This window comes from Pocillopora verrucosa, chromosome 4 (assembly GCF_036669915.1).
Source record: "Pocillopora verrucosa isolate sample1 chromosome 4, ASM3666991v2, whole genome shotgun sequence".
NCBI lineage: Eukaryota > Metazoa > Cnidaria > Anthozoa > Scleractinia > Pocilloporidae > Pocillopora > Pocillopora verrucosa.
In genome coordinates, this window is record NC_089315.1 from 15771800 (window position 1) to 15796077 (window position 24278).

The 24278-nt window shown below is 37.3% G+C and overlaps 3 protein-coding genes across 3 annotated transcripts; 1 reads left to right on the forward strand and 2 right to left on the reverse strand.

Moving 5' to 3' along the window:
• Positions 1-310: 310 nt before the first annotated feature.
• LOC131795972 (aminoacyl tRNA synthase complex-interacting multifunctional protein 1) lies at positions 311-7344 on the reverse strand. The gene is given in 11 exon segments (XM_066165043.1): positions 311-527; positions 616-778; positions 1036-1076; positions 2310-2365; positions 2368-2382; positions 2690-2796; positions 3822-3880; positions 3882-4012; positions 4108-4221; positions 4630-4651; positions 7122-7344. Coding segments are annotated over 11 exon segments (1032 nt in total). The 5' UTR covers positions 7320-7344; the 3' UTR covers positions 311-401.
• A 111-nt stretch (positions 7345-7455) lies between these two features.
• LOC131795980 (5'-deoxynucleotidase HDDC2-like) lies at positions 7456-8574 on the forward strand. The gene is given in 2 exon segments (XM_059113625.2): positions 7456-7938; positions 7941-8574. Coding segments are annotated over 2 exon segments (567 nt in total). The 5' UTR covers positions 7456-7535; the 3' UTR covers positions 8105-8574.
• Positions 8575-10898: 2324 nt separating this feature from the next.
• Positions 10899-24057, reverse strand: LOC131795946 (hamartin). The gene is given in 18 exon segments (XM_066165326.1): positions 10899-10958; positions 10961-11032; positions 11741-11809; positions 12174-12270; positions 12686-12819; positions 13499-13594; positions 14212-14308; positions 15228-15281; positions 15605-15681; positions 16253-16419; positions 16584-16629; positions 17062-18598; positions 19054-19127; positions 19861-20015; positions 20871-21015; positions 21989-22051; positions 23448-23537; positions 23648-24057. Coding segments are annotated over 18 exon segments (3264 nt in total). The 5' UTR covers positions 23879-24057.
• Positions 24058-24278: the final 221 nt, after the last annotated feature.

Below are 24278 nucleotides of genomic sequence, written 5' to 3' on the forward strand. Positions count from 1 at the left end.
ACTTTTCTTTCATCACTATCGAACTGAGTGCGTATCCTTTAAGGCACCCAGATATCTTACGGTACGCGGGAAAATTAAAATCCATGGTGGATATATACTTAAGCCCGTTTAAAAAAGAAAATGCCCTTAAACCAACTACCAACATACACGCTAGGTAATTTTGCAAGTCCGCTACGTCAATTTTGCCAAAGCTAACATATGGTTCTCTAGGATTAGATATCGACCAAAAGAATGGAGTTTTTCCTACACTTTTATTAGCAGTAGAACCGGTTGGAATTTTCTTTTATGAAAACAGTTTATTTCAAAGATGTTTGATGAATCAAGAGCTTCCTTTATTTCATTTCAGAAATCTTAGATTTTATTTCGTCAGGTTGCATCGTTTTTCTATCCACGGCTTCAACTTATGGGTGCCTTAAAAATTTGCTCGATGTACAAACACCTTTTCCAGATACACTGAAAGGAGTATCCTTGTAGCATGCGATCCCTGCATCGTTTGTACGAAGGTGAGGCTTCACTTGCTCCCAAACCTACAAAAAATATAAACAAACAAAAACAAAATCAGATCCAATGAGTTAATTATAAAACTATCAAACCTGACTTGCAGGCCACAAATACCTTTCTCTTTGGATTCAACTGCTTGTCTGGTTCCCCTGGAAAGCCATCAAATGTGACCCTGTCGCCAGGCACGCTGCCCTCGGGCGCATTCAGTAGTTCAAACGACGATCTGTCATCGGGACTTGCACACATCACCATGGCTTGCGACGTGATACCGCGCATTCTAAAATCACAAACAACATCGCAGAATAATAGATTTACCTTTCAATGTAGGTTTGATTTCGTCTGACGTCTGATCAAGTCATTGGTTCCCTTAATTTATTAAGCCAATCAATTATGCAAAGGCAAACTCAGACATTCTGGATTGGTTTTGACAATTTATCAAAAGTGTTGTTGTTGTCCGTTGGATATTTCATGTTTCACCAATCGTTATTTCATCATTTCCATGCAGCATTGTGTTCGATATACGAACTCACTTACTTTACTGGCTTAAGGTTGCACATCACGATTACAACACGATCCTAAAAGAGCAAAAACGGAGAAATTAGACTTCACCCCAGACATGCGTCTTTGTATCAGCAACTATATGTTCTCCCAGGTACTACAGGTGCTCTCTCGGACTGAAAGCTATTATGCAGTGCAGGTAACGAAAGTGATTTTATCTTAAGATAGCGACAGTGTGAAAACCAAATTGAGCATCAGACTCACGCCATAATTTAAGCTATTTGAAGCTTTCAAATGGAGCTGTTAGTTTTGAATGCGTACTTGGAAGTCTTCCCCTTACCCAGCCATCCTCTTTTTATATTGCAATTTACAGTACCATCATGTCTTCTCAAGTTTTTTTTATAGTGTTCTTCTATATCATTTCAGTTTTTAAGTGGCTATGCCAAGCTTAGAACATCTTGAAAATTTTTGCCGATATTAATGAAGTTCATTGTTTGTAATCCACGTCAATCTTTCCTTGTATTAACCATCATCGTTCCTTTTATCCTCCTTCTTCGAATTTTTGTTTTCGTGAGGTACCGAAAATATTGAAAAAAAAATCCTCTCAGGAAAACCACTTAACAATTGGTTCATACGTCAGCGTGCGTTCATCGAGATATGAAGCACGCCGGGAAGTTTGGAGAGCACGAAAGATGCGTGCCGAGAGCAACTCTAGCTTCTTGAGTGCTCTCTAAACTTCCCAAGTGCTTCATATCTCGATGAACGCAGAGCTGACGTATGAACCAATTGATTTATAACATTTTCAACCCGATGGAAAATTTTTTTCACGAGGGATACGTTTGCTGACGTCATGAGCGTGCTCAATAGTAATATGAAGCACGCTCGCGCAATTGAATTTGATGAGACAAATTTACTAGCCATGTTATGATTCCTCTTAGAAGCCTTACACATTAAACAGTTTAGTTGGCTTTGACTGATCTGCACACTGAGCAGCACCAATCTTTTCTGATAGTAGTTACACGATGAGCTGAATGTTGTGTGCGCTGTGATTGGTCGTTGCCCATGGTCTATAGGAGTACACAAATATGGCTTTTAATGCCTCATCCAACATGGCGCACAGGCAACTTTGTTTGTGTGTTTGTTTGCTTGGTTTTTTTATGTTAAATGTATAAAAAATAATCTAATTTTCGGGGTTTCCATTCTGCTAAAGATCGCAAAAATCGTCTGTTCATGAGACATTCCTCACACCACATTTCGACGTCATATGTGATCTACAACTGACCACGGCGCATCCCTACTGCGTACATTACCTGAAGTTCCTCTAGAGGCACTGATCCTACAAGGCCACTGCAAACTGTTCGGGGACTTCTTCTCCAACATCAACTAAGAAAAAAAAAAAAAGAGTACACCAGAACAAATGTTAAACCAAGGGTTTCATTAAAAGCTGGCCTACCACTGTCCGTTTAGCCTGCTCGCAGGCTCTCGTGTTTGGGTTTCGCCTTACGGCACCTTTTCGGGCACAGCCGCCTATCACACGATTGGCAGCCGAAACTGAAAAAAGGTATTGAAACCCCTTGTTCAACGCGACACATTTCAGCAAAACTTCGTCAAAAAGAAAAAGCGGCTCAGAATCGGGGGAGCCACTTTTGGTAGCCGTCAGCCGGCACGCAGGAGGACATTGACTACTTACTTTCTTCCACAAACAGTGTATCAGCATCAGGGTGACGTTTGGCGGACACTATTTTACCCACACGGAAGTCAATACGAGACACATCAGGTTCCACAGTGTGGCCGCTTCTGAATTCAAACATGGGGAAGAAGAATTTCACACCAATCACCTCAAGACAACAATTACTCATAGTTAAAAACTAAATTGCAGAATACCCAAAACTTCATTAAAATGAAAAATTGTTACGAAAATCTGGAACATTTCTTAAAACTGAAATTAACATAAAATAAGTAATTTAGTCAGTAAGTCCATTTCAGGAGCTTGCCAAGTGTAAGAACAAGTTCGACTGCCTCGTTAACCCTTTGATCCCGAAGAGTAACCAGCATCTAAATTCTCCTCACAATATCACCCCTGAGACACACATTACGGTCAGGAGAATAAAGGAAATGATCACCAACTAAGGAAGCTTTGGTCTGTCAAACAAATTCTACTTGTCAGCACCTAGCTAGGAAATGTATAGAGAACAGTATGGAGAATATGCTTACTAATGTTACCCTTGCTCTACGTTAATCACGAATTAAAACATCCAAACTAACTCTCTTTTACGTCAAGGTGTTTGCTTGAAGCATATGGTTAATGTACTCAAGTATAATACCAATAAATGACACCAAATAGCCAAGTTCTCAGTAAAACTTTGTCTTAAATGTTTCATGTTTTGCTTAATCAAATGAAAAGAAACGACCCGCAGTAATTGAACAAATGTATTTGGCAGAGTCTTTAAAAGAAAAAAACACAACGGGTCAAGCAATTCAACTGAATGTTAAAAAAAAATCCAGATTTGCATTGCTTTTGCTTTAAGTTTCTTTGGAATTGACCCCAAAACTTGTGTTAATCAGTCAGTCGCATTTCTCTGCGCTTTAGGTACACTGGTCTGCTTGTTTTCACTTTAAGTGCACCCCTTACTACGCTTTCCTTTGCACTAGGGGGCCTTTGTTACAACCATGTGTTTGGTTGAACCAAAACTCATCAGGGCACTCTACAAATAAATTCCAATTGCAAAGATAACACTAAAATAATTTTTGAAACAGAAATAAAAAACAAAGTACATAGAGCATTTAGGCTATAAACATGTACATCTACTGTCATTTAGCACCTTCTACAGCTTTTGGTTTCTCCTTTCCTTTTTTTCTCTGCTTTCTCTTTCTTCTGTTTTCTTTTCCATTGGCTTCTCTTCTTTTGCTTTTTCAGGTCTCACTTCTGCTTGTTCAGCGACAAGTGCTTCAACTTTTTCTTGTTCAATGAAAGATGTGCCTTGCGCCTTACCTGGGAGAATAACTTGTTTCACTGAAAAAAAAAAGCCAGCATGGCCAATTTCAATTCAGTGATAGAACAGTTTCAAAAGAAAAAATGCAAACATGCATATGAAACTCTGTACTTACATCCATTCCTCACTTCCCAATATTCCAGCTCTGCTTTAAGTTTGTCAACTTCCTGCCTCAAGTGCTCATTCTCTTGTTTGAGAGCTGAAATATCCTTCACAAAAAGCAGCAGAGCTTTAGAAAGAATCTCAAACTGTGGGCACAAAGTATAAAAAAGAGCTCCATAGTCTAATATCAAATAATATAAACAGCTCTGCTGCATTAAAAAGACAGATTTTTTTTTAAACACAAACAAAATCATGACATTACAAACTGGCTCAGTCCAGTTTAATACAGGGGAGGTTTTGATCCTAGTATTAGTTTTTGAGCAAAGTTTGACTTATTTCAGCACTGTTCAAGGAGTGCATACTGTGTTTGTGTTGATTTCCAATCCTAATCAATTGATTGGTCCTAAGATGGCTGTGCTTTCTTGCAAAATCACTTTCTTTTTATGGGTGATATTGTTGATGAAAAATACAGTGGTACAGAAATCACCATTTGACTCTAATTATTTATCACAAATTATTCTATCAGCTGACCTACATCCCAATGAATTCGTCTTCTTCTCTAAAAGGGAATTAAAATGCAGAGGTAGTTTAAGAAAACAATTTCAATTGAAAATCTGGTGTTCTTGATATGATGACCTAAAGCTTTCAGATAAATATAGGCTACAGTAGTTTGATTGCTTTTGCATTAATTCATTGTGATAGGTTATTTACCATGAAAATATTTGTTAAATATAGGAGTCTCTAATTTTTTTCCCATGTTACATTGGGGTACTAGTACCTAGTAAAGCTGCTTTTAATCCCTTAACCTCTTGGAGTGATGAGCATTTCATTTCTCATTTCATCAGTATCACCCCTAAATCAAACACTAATGTCATGAGAGTAAAGGAAATTAGCATAGTTGCTCCAGTGATTATAGAGATGCATCATGCTCGGAATTGGTTGAGGATTGCATCATATATTGCTTTAAGTATAGCCACCTCATACCAGGTGGGCTTATAGTAGGTGTGGATAAATAGTAGTGTTTCTGAGAGTGATTAACCTAATACTCAAAGAAAATTTCAATTCCACAGAGCATCAAAAGATGCTATAACGTTTGGAGTAAACACTTTCAACAGAAAGATAAGAAAGTTTTTGGTGATTAAATTAAATGAACCTACCCACTTCAAGGGAAACTGACTTTTTTATCCAGATACAAGGTTTATCAAAACAATTGGAACAGAATGGTTTTAGAATGGATTTCTATTCAAGGAATTTTCTGAAGTTCTTTCAACTTGTACTAAGCAACAAATAAGTTAAACTTAAAATTAAACATAGAAATTTGATACTGTCAGAACAAATAAAATCTCTGTCATTTTTTTTTTTTTGTGTTTAAAGTGTTCCTCTTCCTCATCCTCCGAATCAAAGGTCTTTGCTAAATTAAATCTGGGGAATTTGCCCTGTGGAGTGGCATTTCACAGGATGGGGGGATGTGTCAAAATTTTTTTCCCCCTGGGTTAAACACAGGCCCAAATTTAATTGACCAATCAGACTACATGTTGTGTCTAAGTTATGTCATAATATTGAACACTCCCTAAACTTTGTCTTGGGAATTACTGAACAATAATCACTTCACCTTTGGCAAGTAATTGTTAATTTCATCCCAAACTCAAGAAGCTCTTGATTGTTAGAACATAGGAAATGCATAGAAAACAGCATGGATAACTTGCTTACTGATGTTAATGTGTAAAGGGTTAATATTTGGCAAAATGCAAGTAGGGTAATAATACATTAACACTAATTGTGACACAGGACTATCCTTCCAACAAGGAAAAATGCAATAGAAATGAAGCTGAGGATAAAATTACAAAATACGAACAATTAGTCCTGTTGATGTCAGTTACAGTAAATTTTTTAATGAATGAAGTTTCATAAATTCATTAGATACACAGTAAACAAAAAACATAGGCATATGTAGCATGCAAGAGTTATTTTTTTGGCTGGGCAGGTTGAGATGGGACAGTTAGTTGCCTCAAAAATATAGCTCCAGGTAATTTTTCCAACAAAAGCAAACTGAAACTCTGTTTAGTAGACCCTAACCAAAGTTATATAGCAGTCTTGAATAAAATGATTGGGTATGTTCTGATAGGACTTTGGATGTTGTTTTCATGGTATGTGATGGAATACAAGTTGTTTGGTAGGTGCGGAAAAAACATGTTTTCACTTAAAAATTATACAAAAAGGTTAAATGTTAACCTTTCACATCCCGACAGATCTCAACCTCAATCGAGGAGGCTCTTGCGAAGGTCACAAACCATTATACTTATCAAATGAACCCAAAATTTCTGGATAATGTCATTCTTTGTGTACAGCCCCCTTATTCAATGACATCATTTGCGCAAAAACAATACCCAAATGCTGTAATTGGCGTAAGATATCCAAATGCTGTAATATGATTGGTGTGAGATACATACCCTAATGAGGCAATTTGATTGGTGCAAGATACATACCCTAATGTGGAAATATGATTGGTGTGAGATACATACCCTAATGAGGCAATTGATTGGTGCAAGATACATACCCTAATGTGGAAATCTGATTGGTGTGAGATATAAACCCAAATGCAGTGATCTAGTTGGTGTGAGCAACATATCACTCTACATGCTAACATAGTTTTTCTTTTGTTATAAAAATAACTCAAAAATGAGTTAAATAATTAATCCTGTAACTTCAAGCATCTGATAATTTTTTCTCCCTTTTCCTGCCTCAGTTTCCTTAGAATGTAGTACACAGGATTTGGTGCTACATCCAGAAAAACATCATCTGTCTGATATTGTCTTTTCTCGTCACCACTTAACTTGATATTTTAGAAATTGAGAGTAGAAGTTACTTCTCTTTGGTTACTTCTGGGATGTTAAAAGTTAAAGGGCAACATGACAACATAACAGTTCTGAATTAAAGTTCTGTGCATAATCTCTATAATGTTAGTAAACCCACATGAAGGTTACACTAGTATCGGAATCTTCAAAATGAGTTATCACAATCTCTAACCTGTTGCTTTCTGTAAAAGTACAACTGAGATTTCAACAGGGAAATGGTCTCTTCAGCTTCCACTGCACGTTTTTCAAGTCGCTCTACAACTTCTCCACCCGTATTCATCATAATTCTCGACTGAAAAATATGCCTCAAACTGTTACTCCTGAAGAAAATGCCCTTATTTCCACACCAACAATTAAGCCCTCGAAGCATTTACTTCCTCGAGGAGATTAAAAATTGAAACAGGATGGTTCTCAGCGGCTATCACGTAGCTTCATATATGAGACATGTTACGACGCACAAGCTTGATCCCATTCTCCTGTTTATTTCTTGTTGCCAGAAAGGAACGCCTCGTTGAAAACAGTTTGGAAACCCGCGGAATATAGTGCTAAATTTCAAGCAAGTATAAGCTTAGATTTTTTGATAGACATGGCTGATATTCTGAAATTTATGACTTTAGTGGGTAAACTTAAAACTACTAAACGTACTGGTTGGGTATACCGCGGGGTGAAATCGCCAGAGAGCGTTTCAGATCACATGTACCGAATGGCTGTGATGAGTTTTCTCTTGAACAGTCGTGAAGAAGGTTCAAACATCAATCGAGATCATTGTATTAAACTAGCGCTGGTTCATGACATGGCAGAGTGCATCGTTGGCGATATTACACCATTCGATGGAGTGAGCAAGGAAGAGAAACACAAGCGTGAGAAGGAAACTATGGAACATTTATCGAGTTTGGTTGGGGAAGAAGCAGGGAAGGAATTTCTGCTATTATGGAAGGAATACGAAGCCCAGGAGACTGAGGAGGCCAGATTTGTGAAAGATTTGGATCGATTGAGATGATTTTACAAGCTCATGAGTATGAAGAAAGCGAAGGGAAGACAGGAACTGGATGGCTTCAAGAATTCTTTGATTGCACTAAAGATAAATTCCAGCATGCCATCGTGAAAGAGTGGGTGGAACAGCTTAATCGATTAAGGCACCAGCCAAAAGACTAAAATAAAGTTATCACATTCTTTAGGTAACATATCTTGTGATAATCTGGTAATGTACAGGGTGGTAGTTAGGTTATGGTTTAGGGTGTGAATGAAAAGGCTGAGAATTGTATAGGGGAGGTGACTGACCCACATAAGAGATAGGTTTCGATGTCAGATCTTTTGAAAACATCACTTACAGTGTACCATGATGTTTGTGTTGGACAAGCCTTAACTAAATTGTTCTGTGGCTAATAAAGGCTGCAAGCCAAGCTTTTTTGGTTATAAGTGAACCAAATTTCCAGGATTGACTGAAGGGATATACACTTGCAGGTATACCCAGGAGAAGGTAGCCTTCAGCATGAACAGCATACTCTAATTGATGTTGGCCAAGTTTCTACTGAGGTGTGGTATTAAATCAATAGAGATACAGCGTACCACATAAGTCCTTTTCAATGTAGCAGAAAGAATAAAGACAAATACATAGAACCCTACTTTAACCATCTTTGTCCAAGATGATTTAAGGAAAAATGCAGAGTAAAGAAAGCAAAGAATTCAAAAACTAATCTGAAAGTAAAATAATTTTATTTGAAGTAATCCACTGAAAATAATCACAACTATATGGAATTACATTTTGGTCCTGGCCAAAACATGTTCTCCTATCCTCCACCCATTCTACATTAACTGAAGCCATTGACCATACCCACAGAAGGAGAGCCAATTTAAGGACACAGCCCTACTTCTTGGCAAGGCTTATGAAGAAAACATTCCCCACGCACTAATCACTAGTGGTAAATGCCAATTAAAATGTAGTGTTATACAGGCCTGGGGCAAATTTTAAGCAAATGACATCTTGTTTATGATGAAATAAATATTCCTAATAAACCTAAAATTCCCTTCCCATCACCAACAATCAAGTGATGACCTGTGATTTACCATCTAGAAATCCCTCACCTCAGTTTCTCGGGGTTCTCATGCTACTCAAAAAAAAAAAATTTTCAAACAACTTATCTGGGAAAATCTGAAATGAGGGACCAAGAAAAAGTTTAAATAAAGTTAGGTTAACAGTACAAGATTTGGTTCTTGTTTACAATTGAATAATAAATGAATAGTAATAATAATGATAATAATGATAATAATAATAATTAATTAATAATGATAATGCTAATAATAATAAAACTGTCCTCAAGCTGTCCAAGAAGAAAAATATCAAAGATAAAATTTTCGGGATTTTTTTTAGCACTTCTTTGCAAGAAGGGCAAATTCTATGGTTATTACAGCTTTGCCTGATAATACAAAATTTTGACGTCATTATTAACTATATATAAAATCATATTCTAGAATAACTTAGTACGGTTTCCATGCAGGCCAGCACAGTATTTTGAGTTTCTCCTTTTTTTAAGGGCCAATTTTGGCTTTCTTTTGTGTTTTTTTTTTTTTTTTATCTGTTCTTTGAAACAATAAGTATCAGGAGTCCTAAATAGTTTCAAATACAGTATAATATCTATTTCGGACCATCTTTCCACACTGTCCATTGAAGCTAAATTTCCAGGAACAATACCCATGCACATTGTAAAAAGCTTTGCAAGAACATTGTTCAACTCATTGCAGAGCAAAAAATTGACAATCTTAAAGTTACCACCATTATGTACATGGAAAGTAGACTGAGTTTCCTGGCGCATGACTGATGACCTGTTATCCTTAAAAGGAAACCTTACTTCTCTGAATGATGAGATTTCACAAACTCAAAAATAAGCTCTTCCTGTACATATAAGAAAAAATAATGGTTAATAAAAGAACACTTCATCAACAGTTAGAGCAGGGGTAATTTGCTGCGGTTTGCCACCACATAAAATTATCAAGCTCTGTTTCACTCCTACACTAAGTTAACCATGAATGCCAGCAAAAGGGGGGGGGCCAACTAAACTACAAGCAAGACATTCTGAAAAACTATCCTCCCAAACTGGCAAGAAAGAACATGACAAATAAGTATAACAACATAGTTTTCGCAAATATGAAGTGTGGACTCTACAGAGGTTACAGAATTGTGCTATTACAAAAACCCCAAGAAGACCCTCAATTTTTTCATGTCCTTGCCAAACACTTTTCAAGTCGTGGGAAGCCCTGCCAGAGGTGGAGCACTACTTTTTTTTTTTTTCACAAACTCCTCCCCTGGTAAATATTGATTCTATAAAACAAACCTATGAAGTTAAACATAGCCAATGTCTTACAGGATGATCAACAATAATTATGGGGATCAGAATTACAAGCATTAATAAGAACATGAACATAATATCTACATAAATGTAAAATAGTGGTCTACCATTAGGGAAGGGAGAAGGAATACATTCCTCTTACTAACTAACCAAAATTGAGGTTTGCATTGTAACGTTACCAGTACCGACCAAGAAAACAAGGCTAAGCAAGTTATTTACTTTTTCTCTAGTTGCAAATAGAAGGGGAAAATTTCAAGCAAACAAACTCTTCAATTTAGTAGGATGTGCAGTGACAGAGGGCCTGGTACTGTAGGCCAGTTACAGTATATGTACTAATACTATAAGAAAATCGTGAATATGATTCTTAAATCAAGGCAGTCTCAGTTGTAGACTCGTCTTACAACAGTAAGTAAAGGCAAAAGTAAGTTAACACACACATGAAAGTTTCTCTGTGCTGGAAATCCAGAGATAAATTAACTACAGCAGTAAACCATTCTAACCAGTCAGCTGGAGAACACGCTGCAGTAAGAGACCGTTGGAATATCTACTGGTAAAAAAATAAATATTAATTTAAGTAAGTTAGGGTCTAAACACTTAATTACTTAAATAAGTTGAATAGTGGGGTTGCGCTCCATTTCCTCCTTTTTTCCACTTTCCCACTGACCTGCACATGTAAAATATGAGATTCTAGGGCTTGAATCACCTTCTTTTGGGCATTGTATTTTTCTTCCAAACTCTAAGCAATGAGTAATAAACAGTAAGCAACAATGTAAGGTCAAATAAAAAGTGACCACATGTACATGATTTGAAGGTCAGTGAACACTTTTTGGTCCCAAGCTCATGGACCAGATCTACTTAAAGTTAAACTAACTCTTTAATTACCAGAAGGGATTAACACGAAACTTTTTCCTATTAATATCCACAAACCAACCAATCAATCAACAGAAAAGAGGAAGTGAAATTTTTTAGTGTGATTGTTTAACAAGCTCAAAGATCTACTCATATGAGTATTGTGTGGCTTTTCAAAGATGCATTAAGATAAAGGGTTGGATAAGCAAATGGACCATGTTACATGACCAGAGTTTTGGAAAGCTCAAGGCTAACCTCCTACAGTACGTGTACGTCTCGTTATGAATCCTGTAAAACAAAGAACAACAGGAGAAACTGCAAACAGATGCAAACAGATATTATGGACAACCTTCCAAAATTTCCATCTCAATTAAAGTTACGACCAATTTGTAAATTATTGTGTAGGAATAAACTTTGAATTTGAATCTTGTTGCTACTTTCTTAATTTGTTAATAGAAATTAATCTTCATCTGAGCTATAATAATTAAAATATCGCTGTTTAATTTTAATAAATCTAATGTAAATAAATGTACGGCCACAAAACAATTACAAAAAACAACAACAACAAGGACAGAACCATTCTCAAAACGATCACCTCTATTTTTCCATTGTAAGTTCCTTTCAACAGTTCAGAGAATTTCTTTAATTCTCTGATTTCGATATCCTGCAAAGATGGAGATCAAAACTGTATTGACCAAGAGTCAGAAATAAAAACAAACAAAAAGAGAGAGAACATTAAGATGATTGCTGATCTATTATCCAAAAGAGCAATGACACTTGACAGCTGAAACTGACTAGTTTCTAAATTTACATGTGTATCTTGCTGTACTTCCTTCATTCTTTATGAATGCCTCTACATATAATGTACATTGGACAAAAAAACCTCAGGGATCCAAACGTCTATTAAATAGATAAAAAAATTAAGTGACTATGTTGGAGAAGAATGACAACTTATTCCTTTCTTTAACTTCCTGTACTCATTTTCACTGTAGTTTGACAAAAACGTTAGGCACAACATATCTGAGTACCTTGCTATTAGTGAGTGATTCTATATCTGCAAGTTTTGCATTCAGAGCTTCAAGTTCAGCTTTCTGCCTTTTCACTGTCTGTTTGGCAGCTGAAAGTAAACATACATATAAGATGCAAAAACCTTTGGATCAGGATTCAAGTAGAGGTACCTTACCAATAGTCTAAAAAAATTTTCAAATACTGTAATTAATAACTCAATCTTTTGTGCCCCATAATTAGTTTGCATATTCTACTCATTTCTTATAGTCTGACAAGGAGAATTTGTTTAACAATCATGATTTTCTCTCTTTTTTCAGTTGGCAACCCTTTTGTTTAATCTCATGACCTTCATGTTGATTGAGGGATGCCTTAATGATCTAGCTGTTGAGTAAAAACTCTAAACATCTTGTCATTTAACTAACCCCCAATTATCATCAGATGTCTCAAGTCCAATAATAACTGTCTTTGCACAGTACCACAATATCAGTATCACAGCTCTAAAAAACAGCTTTCACATCTTTACCTCCTAGTTTCCCTGTGGCAACTATGTAACTGCATGCTGCTTTCCGGATTCTGTCCCTCAAGCAGACTAAGTTTCTTAATTGTATCTTTCTGTTGTTGATTTAATTCTCCCATGATCAGGTGTTCCTTGACAAGGTGATCCATCTGAACATGCAGCAAAGAAAATCAGGGGTAAGTTTCTAAAGAAACTGTGGTGCTGCAGGTAATTTAGTGTTAAAAACTGAGTTGAAAACGTAAATTGGCCACCGCAAAGAGTTAAAAAAAGCTTTTGGTTCAAGCATTAGCCCTTCTATCGCTCTGACAAAGGGCTAATGCTTGAAACATCAGCTTTGTTACTCTTGTGGTGGCTAATTTACATTTTCAACTCAGTTGTTAACACTAAATTACCAGCAAAGAAAATCAATTTGTCCTTTAATAATTTGAAGATTTCTTGTTAGTTCAGTATCCAAACATTTCCCCATATCTACAAAGGTGACAGGTTTTTACTTCCTTTTTTCAAATGATGCTAATAACAAATAGTAATGGCAATACAATTTAGATAGTTAACAAAAAAAATAAATTCAAATTAAAAGCAAGGACGTATCGAAAAACAGAAACATATCATCCAAGTATTCATTTCATCTTTCCAAAGCAGAATTCTAAACACAGTTAATAATCAGTTTAAAGCACTGCAAACAAGGATACTAAAATGAATTCAAAGAAATGTCATTCAAAATTTATGATGCAAAACATCATCATTAGCAATGCAAAGGTGATAAAAAAAAAATAAACCAGCAACAGATGGCAACAGTTAAAGGTGTCATGTTAAATACATTTGCTGTACCTGATCTGATAGCCGGTCTTTTTCTGCTAAGCATGTTTTCAGATGATCTAACTCTTTTTCCAATGTGAATATTCTAGCTCTTGCCTGGTTAACCTCCTGAAATTACATAACACTCTTTGTCAACAATAGCAACAAGTGTATGTATATCATACATAACATACAATTAATGGCAAAGAGTCATTATGACAGGGCTAATTGACTTCTAAGATTCAGGAAAGTGGTCACTTTGAAGAGACAGTCCCTTTAGAGAGGCCATCCTTTACTGATGTGCTGCTCTACCCACTGTGCTGCCACTGGGGCAAAAAAATTTATCTCTTCCCATGCTGAGGTCTACTTTATTCACACCAATAATGGGGTACCTAGTAAAAGTAGTATCTGAGGATCCAGAAATAATCCAAATGTCAGAGAAAACAAACTTTCCACTATGCTTGCATAATGAAGAGTTTGTGTGGCATTTAGAAAGAAATCTCCTTTGCCAAGTTATGAGTTAGTCTTGACCCAAAGTCTTATCTCTTACAGTCCCTGTTTGATTAGTGTCACAGTGGTGTTTCACTTTCCTTTTCCTATATACCTCTGTACCTTCAACGAGTCCAAGAAATCAATAAAAACTTTAGCCATAAACATGAACGAGCTCGCTCCAAGAGCCCTTTGATTTTTGTCGCATTCATATGCAAGCACAAGAAGCATTTAAATTTAACGTGATCACCACTTACAGTTTGCTTTGTATCAAAATCTTTCTGCTGCACTTCAAGCTTCTCAAGGAGTTCCCTTTGTGTGTTTTTCAACTGAGTATTCTCTTTCGACAAATCACTAAAAGGCACAAAGTAAAGAAAACCTGTTTATGTTACATGAGAAATAGTCAGAGCCACTCCCAATCCTGGCTGCTGCATAAGAAGGATAAATACCAGAATAGCATATTATACTCTTCTGTTATCACATGGATGCTTCTAGTTAAGCATCCTTTCTTGCTCTTTCTGTGTTTTCCTCACCTAGACTGCCACCATTTGTTACCATTTGTATCCAACTATTTTGTTAACCATCAAACTCCCAAGATCTGATCATTAATTCTCTCCTCTAGCTGCTACACATTTCCTTGTAAATTTGTTATGAGAATTTGATGTTAGATCAAAAAAACAACTTCAACCTGATAAGTTGGAGTATTCTCATTACTAGTTTGCTGGATAATGTGTGGAGATTACAGGGAGAAATTACATGTTAATCACTTCTGGGAGCTATAGGGTTAAGTAAAAATTAAAATCATATGGCGATTTATTAAACTCATATGATTAAGCTTTTCTTGTTTGTTCAATTCATGCAATAAAAGATTCACTGCCCCTAGCTGCTGAGCAAGTTACATTTCCACCAAACCCAGTTTACTCTTACTACAACTGGAAACAACATGCCACTAACTCGTACAACATCTTTGCTCATGACTGACTCAGGTCCCTGTCAACTTAACCCTTAAACTTCCACAAGTAACCAAGACAGAGTTTCTCCTTACTATTATCTTTACAGTACCATACAGACAAGTGAGGAGAATAAGGAAAAATATAAATTATGGGATTACTAATTGATCTGACACCAAATTCTCCAAACTAACATAATGAGAATCATTTGGCAGACAGTAAGGAGAATTACTTATGAGATCTTGGGAGTTGAAGGGTTAAAGTAATTCTAGGTCTTGTCTCATGTCAGAACTTTTTTCCTACAGGAACGGCTAACATCTCACCTCAGCTGCATCCGTTGTTGTTGATCCCATGCAGAAGTGATTCCTTTAAATTTCCTGCTTGTTGCAAAGGAAATAAAATGTTTCAGACATAAATCTCTAAAACAAAAATACTACTAGAGACATTATGGGGGTTTACAACTGAAAGTAATCACCAGATATATGTAACAAGATACTTTGATTTCATCAGCTGTCCTGTTGATGTGAATAAACCACTGCAAAGAGATTCTAGAATCTCTTTATGGTGGCCAATACATATTATCAACTCAGTTGATAAACCCTAATTATCTTGAAATACACCTTTTGACCCAGCACCAGTTTCTTTAAGAGACTAAATCCCTAGATGCATGTATGTAACTACAACCAACTTCATGCCAAACCTGTTTTCTTCCACTTTATTATTGAGTGCATCAGTAAGTTCCCTCATTTTATCCTCCTGTAGTCTCAGCTGATCTTTCTACAATTATATCACAAAAAAAATGAGTACAAGTAAATTACATGTTCAATATAGGTGCACCATTTCCCTTCACTTAGTGGGCCCAGGCCAGACAGTCAACAACTTCCATCAAACATTAGGATGGAGGGGCAAGGATAACTCTCAAAACTGCATTTAAATGACTTCCCCTGTTTCATCCAGATCACACATTTTCATTCAACATTTTTTTTTTCACTAGCAGAGTACGTTCCACAAAGGTAGCAAATACTAAAGCTACATGAACTTAGTTTCAAGACCAAAGTTTGCTTCCATTGAATATAGGTGTCCCCAGAAAAGTGGTGAATGTAGAGAGATGAGCATAGGTGTCCCCAGAAAAGAGGTGTAGCAAAGAGAGGCTCCACTGAGGGTCTGGACACAGTAGTTCGAAGGGCGGATAACATAATCCACTGGATAAATCTCTATTCAGTAGATTGCCAAGTATGTTTTGTTAACACCTATCTACTGGATAGCAATTTATCTATTGGATAGCATTATCTGCCCTTTATACAACTGGACCCTATATTTTGAGAAAAAGGGAAGATCAAAAACATACTGTGGCCTGAAGTTCTTCCTGATACTGTACAGCCTTGAGTGTCTTCCCTACAAGTCTCCTGTTACGGATAGCATGAAGATCACACTTGTGTCGCTCAAACAATAGCTGATTATGAAGCAACTTAACTTGTCCTCTCAAAATCTCTACTTCATCTAATGGAGGATCACCTGCAAATTTAAAAACAATATCACTGTAGCCATGATAGCAATAAAAGGTATAAGCCATCATTGGTTATTTCTGTTGGGAATGAATTAATTCACAATTAACCAGAGGAAGTGTTAATCTGGGAAGTCATTGATCACTAAACCAGAAATGTAAAATCAGGTTATACCTCCAAAATGAGTCCAAACTGTACCAGCTTGATTGACAAGAGGATCCTGTATAATAATCACAAAATTGTCAACTGACCTCAAAATTAAAATTATATCAAAAATCCTTTTAGTTTTGCTATGCCTGAAAGTGACTGGCTACAGATACTTTGGTGACCTTAAGACAAAGAAATGCAAAGCTTCCATGAAACCAATCACATTTTCCCTAAAAGTTTTCTACACTGTTTCCTCTTTGAGTTGTCTCACCTATAGTTATCATAAAATCTATCAACTTGATTAACTACTGTGGATACCAATACCTTGGTTATGGCATTATCACATTCAGCCAGAGAGTGTTCTTGACAGGAGGGGTGTCGGAGGAAGTGGGAATAACACTGGAATGGGAGGAGGTTTTTAAAAATCCAGTACAAGATGGGAAAATTTATGATAGGAGTTTCATGGCAAGATAACAATCAGAACAAAATGTAAGTAGAGATGGACATATTCTTACCTTGTGAGTTCACCATTGTGTATGCCCTTGCCTGTTTTCAGGTAATTGTCAAGAATCTCAACTGGCGTTATACAATGCATCTGTGGTTGTGTTCCCAAGTCCTCTCTGTCAGCCATAGTACTGTTAACAGTCTGCTCCTGTTCATTTCTAAACAATGGCAACAGCTGTGGAAAAGCTGCGATCAAGTCCCATGCTTGCAATGGAAGGTGGTCCTGCAGCCCAGCTTGAATTAGAGCGTGTGGTTTGGAAACATTTAAGGAGCATTCATCCCACTTCAGGCTTGTTTCATTTTCGTCCACTTCTCCCAACTTTGTTTGCTCTTGGTGTACATGTAAATCAGGTACAGTCACTAAAGACTTGCTTGCTTCTTCACTCATTGATGAAACATTAGGGACAGCATGAGCATATGATATATCACTACTCTCTGTGTCCTGAACTTCTATACAAGAACAAACATTTGTGGATTCATTGGTTTCGTTAATGGGTGTGTTTGATAATGTTTCTGCATCTAAAGATCGACCACATACAGGGGTTAATGCATCTTCCATAACATCATTACACATAGCATCCTTCCATGACTCAACTGTGTCAAGTTTTCTTGCATCTGGATCACAATCCTTTTGGTCATTAGAGTCTCTAAATTCCTCCTTAGGAGAAATAATTGATAATTGAAATTGTTCTGTACTTAAAGTCAAGGGATCCTCATTAAACACCTCTTCATGTACTTCATCAGCATTTGGAGAAGTCAGTAAATTTTGTCTATCAGATAGAGCTGCATCAAAGTTGTCTTTCTCACATTTTGTTGAATTCCCTGGCATTGATGTCTGTTGTTCCCCAATGGCTGCAGGGGCTGAATCATAACTTTGCTCAGCTAACAATGATATTAAAGTTCTGGTTAATGGCCCCTCTTGACTAGCAGCCTTCCCACCTTTAACTGAATTCCCCTTTCCATTGTTCATCCCCCCTGAAGTCACAAACTTTCCTCTACTGCCAGCAGTCACTGAAGGTGAGCTTGAATATCCTTGTAAGTCGTCCCCAAGAGATGTTGTCGGGGATTGCCCTGGGGTGTAAACTATTCCTGGGGTACTGCAGTGAGACTGGATAGGTATGGATGCTACTAGATCGGGATAGCTTGTTGAAGGCGACATCTGAGATGATGGTGGGGTGTTTAACCCACAAACATCAGAAGGACTCCAGCCAGGAGTTGCATTTAACTCAATCCTGTCGGTAGCAATAATTGGCAAACTTTCAGACCCAGTGCCACTGTCACCACTTTGTAGAGATTTGCCAGTCTGTGTTGCAGAGTCTGACATACGACGTTCTTTTAATCTGCTTGGTTCAGGTCCTTGACTATCACCTGATGTTGTCAATACAGAGCTGATGGATTTGTCTGCAAAAAGGTCTTGGTGACTATGCTTGAAAGTCCATGATGACATTAAACTTCCCTTCTCTTGCATTCTATCAACTGGGTCCAGTGACAGCTTCATGCATTCTATCACAATATCGTGAGGCTCTTTTTGTCGCCACCTGGATCACATGGAAAATACAGTCAGAATGAGAATACACCACTTTGTAGCCAACAGTGATGTGCAACACAAGTTCCTTTTCACTACACTCCTAGACAAAATTAGTTGGAACACTTCTTCAGATCAACACCTGTGATCTTCTTTCACCCCTCACCCCTTCCAATGTTGTTAACTACCAATGTGTCCATGCCATCTTACAGACCAACATTGAGACAAGCAGGGGAGGCACTGCATCTCCCAAAAATGAGTTTGGGAGTATACATGTAGGTTAAAGGGAAATTCAACCTGTTTCAGAGTTTAAAGGTTTAATTCAACTCTCAAAAATGCGACATACCTTGGGTCAACCTTTCAACCCTGAGATATAGGATATTACAAGTACCTGCAAAAATAGTACGTCAAACCAAAAAACCTGTATGCTAAAAACTAGTATCACCACTGGTTTATTCACCAGCTAACCTGTGTTTTTCCGTCTCGGTGTGCACAGTTTCTGTAATAATACATGGGTGAAGTTTCACATGCTCCATCATTGGCTAAGAAGATAAAACAAAAAGTATGTACCGGGTTTTTATGTACATTTTTGTGATGGGTATTAAGATCTGAAGTCAAAATACACTGTCAACATTATATAGGGAGATGGAAGTGGGACTAAATAAGGTGTATACTCAAGAAACCAACCACAAATTTAATCAAGCTCTGTGGTGAGATCTATTCAACGAAAGGAGTGATGTTGATCCTGGTAACACCTAGAGGAGACCTACATGTGACAAGGCAAGACAACTCTTGAGACAACAGGGGAAACTCTCCCAAAACAGGGTGAGTTGAAGGGTGGTTTCCATGGACCATGCTCCAATGGGGTCATAAGTGGAATAAGTTACAATGTATGTGAAATAAGTTGTCTCTTCTTACATATCTCAACATTTTAACTCACAGAAGTACTTAACTTTTAACTTTCCCAATAATAACCATACAAAATCCAGCATATAGTTCATAAGAATACCCAAACTTATCTTGTAGAAGTTGTTATCTTGATCTAACTCCAAATTCTTGTAACTAATTTATAAGGAAATCTGTAGCAGCTTGAGGAGAGAATTACTTATCAGATCTTGGGAGTAAAAGGGTTTTGAAAGTTGATGACTAAAGTTGCTGGAAAAAATTGTAAAGCAATGGAAAGGTTGGCTGACTACAGACTGTTTTTCAAAACTCTGTGGCTAAATGAAACTTAAATTTTGAAGAAAAGACCCAGACTCAAATTAAGATCCTCACCTTAATTGCCTTCTGGAAAAGTTTCTGTTTGGAAGGCTTACTGTAGGTTACTCTCAGGTATGCCAGGAAATTGTTAGGATACATGGCATACAGACGATGAAAAAACATGTATACTGCGACGTGAAGGTGGAGGAGGTGCACTTCTGGGGCATTACCTGGGCAAACAACAAAGAAAGAATGCCTTGACTCATTTTCATTACAAATGAAGGGATACATGCAGTAAAACCTTAAGTGACTTTTGCTGCAAATTAAAATCCTCAATTTGTCCATCAGCACTCATTCAGGCCTTTATCAACATTTTCTAGAAGCACCAGAAAATGGTGTTTTCACTGGCTACTATTTTTCAAAGTGCTAGCTACTTAAATTAAGCCAAAACAGTTAAATGCACATCTTGAACTGAAAGAATGTTTTAACCTTTGCTTAATCTTTGCAGGTACCCAAAAGGATGGCAGAGGCAGTAGATACAAGTATAATAAATATTGATACCCAGCAAGTGTTCTTTTGTCTCTTGCCAGCTAATGCTACAGTGCACAGCTGACAACTGAAAATCTCTGAAAAACACTGACTTTTTTCCCTTGCAGTCCTTAAATGGATGTATTGATAACTCAGCTTTTAGATGTGAACAGAATATATATATATAAACACCCATCATAGCAGAATATGGATGATCATTTCAAAAACCAGAATATTTTCATGCCATAGATTAGGTTGTGAAAAGATGGTACCAGTCTCTTAATTAATAATCGTTATGAAGTTATTTAAAGTTGTTAAGAATGATAGATCAATCTGAAGGGTTGTGAGGGTGGAATGTGAGAGTGAATGGAATGTGATTAGTATTTTCCCTCTGAACCGTTTGTAATGCAGACTGTCAATCAATCTGTTGGGTGTGGTGGTGACTCATTCGAATGACAGAAACATAAGTATGTTTGCTTAAAATCACTTTGACCTAATTATTACTCAAAACTACATGAACTGCATTATGTATACAGGTAATTATAAAAGCATTGTACCTGAATGACGAACTCTAAAATAGGACAGTCTGGAGAATATCTCAAACAAATCCTGTAAACAATGACCAATAGAGGCTGGTACCAATGGTAACAAAGTCGTAATGGTTAAAACACCACTTGTTAAAACCAACACATCTTCATCTCCCTACAAGTGAAATAATGAATTTCTTCAGCCAATTTACAAGAACCTTTTCAAAAACAGCAGATGGTTTGAACCCAGGGGTAACTTGTGATCTTGCAGTTCAATAGTTTGGGTAAGGTAGTCCTGAGAAGGACTTTTGTTGATTGTTGACTCGAGGATGACTTCTGCTCAGATTTTGGAAAGATCAGACACTAATACCCATAACAGTCCTTCCCAGGACTACCCTCGCCCAGACAATTAGATCACAAGATCACTCTAAAGAATTAACAGAATCAAGTGACATGAGTTTGACTATAGGAAGACTCTGGGACTAAGACAGCTTCTTAAAGGAATCTTGCTTCTCCTCTTCATTATTGAAACACATCTTGAAAGCCAAGTGGGAATGTTCCCCAGATCTTCACTTGAAGGATCATGCTCAAAGCAAGGCCAATAGATGACATGGTTAAAATTAGATTTCAGGGACAAAGTACTGGAAATCCTAAAAAGAAAAAACCTCTGTCCTAAAACATCAAACTCTAATTTTATCCCCAAAATATTCCTCATGGTGATAGAAAAGTTTCCAAGTGAAAAAAAAGGTACTTTTCTAAAGCCAAGTGATGCCAGCTAGAGCATATCCCATTTTTATTATCCGGGAGTGACAAGGAGTATCACCACCCCCCTCAACCTGGATGGGATGCTTGTCCATCGTAAAGTTACCAGCATTTCATCAGGCTTCCCTGACAATTTGGCAGTACCCATTCATATATTTATATTCCTGGGTCAACAGAGGCACTGTGAGAGTAAAGTGTTTTGCCCAAAACACAACACATTCACCCCACCAGTTCTCACACTTGGACCTCTCTACCAAGAGGCCAGCAAATTAAGCATTATCCCACTGCATCTCCCAAACTGCAAAGTGAGAAGCAATGCAAAACAGTAATTATTCCTGGTGAAGCAAGGGATGTGATGTATTTTGGGGACAAAAGATTGCCTTTACCTTCATGCACTTCAAGAGACTTTCAAACAAGGATGTGTCTATAATCTTGTACAACCAGGAAGGCTGCAATGAAATGCAAACTTAACAAACTCAACATTTTGTGACACAAACATAAATAACAATTGATTCATCATTTTCTTAGTAATAAACAATTCTATACTGAAAAGCAGATACATCAATATTTTTTGGGAATATTTTCTGAATAACCCCATGCTATTCTAAAAAAAGAGCTCACTCCCAAAAGGTAACGTTTTGAATTGTTTACTGCAATTGTTCCCTGCTGTCAAAGAAATGTATCCTAATGAAGTCTTGGGTCCTATAGAAATCTTGCAACTTTATGCAGAGATACCATCATGGTCAGGGAAGTTTTAGGTTTTGAGGTGAATTTCTAGTCAGATAGCACAGGCTGCTTTGTCCACTGATATCTTGCAAAGTGCAGTTTTCCTCACTATAACAATAGTTTTTCGTGTTCCTACTGACCCAAAAATTCAATGTCCCTGACTGTGATAAGCAATTGAGAAGTAAGCAAATAGACTGCATGTTGCTGTACATCTGTTCAGCATTAGATCACAGATGATGTCAAAATGTGGTAAGAGCAAAAAGTGTCACACAAGGTACAGCCAAATGTGTCACTGACATTCTTACCACATTTTGACATCGGTTTTCTATTTCAAAAGTAACTGTAAAGATCCATGGCAACAGGAATCATCTTGAGAAAGATGTGTTTTGTCTTATGAAGAGCAGGGGACAAAGAAAAAATTCTGATTCTCCAAGACAATTCGAACCTCAGACCTTCAGATTCCATGCTCTGATGCTCTACCACTAAGCCACAGAAAATCTGCAGTCAGTGAGGTCTATTACAAAGTTCATATGACAAACGTCCTGCATACTGCTAGGATCAGCAATGTCAATAGCATCGTGTTTGTAAATAGAATAAGAGACATGGTAAGTTTTTAGTAAAGAAATTGAGAAAGATGTCACTATCGTGGAACAAAGAAACAATTCTTAGCCCCCATGACGAATTGAACCTCAGACCTTCAGATTCCACACACCAATGCTCCACCGCTGAGCCACAGGGACTCTATACAAATACTAAAAATAATAGTGACACCTCTTCCTATCTCTGTAGTTTAACAATTTGCGGGATTAAATGACAAATTTTGAGCGAAAATCAACCAATGACGATAGTGCACGAGGAAGTAGGTGTTAAAAGAGTGATAAAGAGCAGGCAAGTTGGTAAACCAAACGTGATCCCAACTTCCGGATCGTAAACTAATAATAGACCTAAATGCAACACGTGTTTCAGTTTGCAAAGCTACCGAATCCTATTTTTCATGCATGGAAACGACATCTCTTACGATTCCAGCATGACTCTATAGCTATTTATTTAATCTAAAAAACTAAGGATACGTTATTTCCTGAGGAAATACTTTCAAATTCCTACCATGGTTACCCTTACCTGCCTTCGCACAATATGACCTAGTAGCGATAGGGTGTCCAAACGGGACGGCGCATGTTTCAGGCATTCGTTCATTTTCTCAAATAATGCCTTTGAAGAGAAAACAACATACAGCTAGAGCACATTGTAGAAACAGATATGCCAGCGGATAACGAACAAAGCCTCTCAGAAAAAAATTCAATTGTCGCAGATCAGTTTACCTGAGCTCGCGCTTCGTGGATGCCGCTCAAAATCTGCAAACATGTAGGGGAACGCGTTTTTAAGTAATATTCCATCATGGTATTTAACAACCCTGAATCACGAGAAGAGTGAAGGTTTTCCTGAATCCGCTTTGTAGTCTCTTCCACAGTTTTAATGTTATCTGCATCTAGATCGAGCAGGGAAAACTCTCCCTGACTTGGAAGAGTCCACGTCCCCTCGGCTGCATGCATGGTACTGAGCGACTGAGCTTGTCTCGCGTTCCGTTGTAATCACGAGAAAGAGAGGTAAAACTGAGGCATTGCTCCACGAGGCAACACTTTCGCTGCCTTCATTCATCGCCAAAAGCCCAGGACATTTGAAGCACGTTCACTGTCTGGATCATCTTCGGTCGCCATTGTTGTTTGAGTTTTTTCCCCTAGTCACGTGCTGTCTGTGCACACATTCTGGGTAAGTATATCATGTATGGGGAATTATTATGTCCCCAACACATATTATGTCCTATAATTTACATATACTACCCTACACACACAAACAGCGCAAAACAAGACAAAATACAACCATACACAGCTATACAGAGCTATAAACAGCTATACAGCGCTATAAACAACTATACACAGCTATACACAGCTG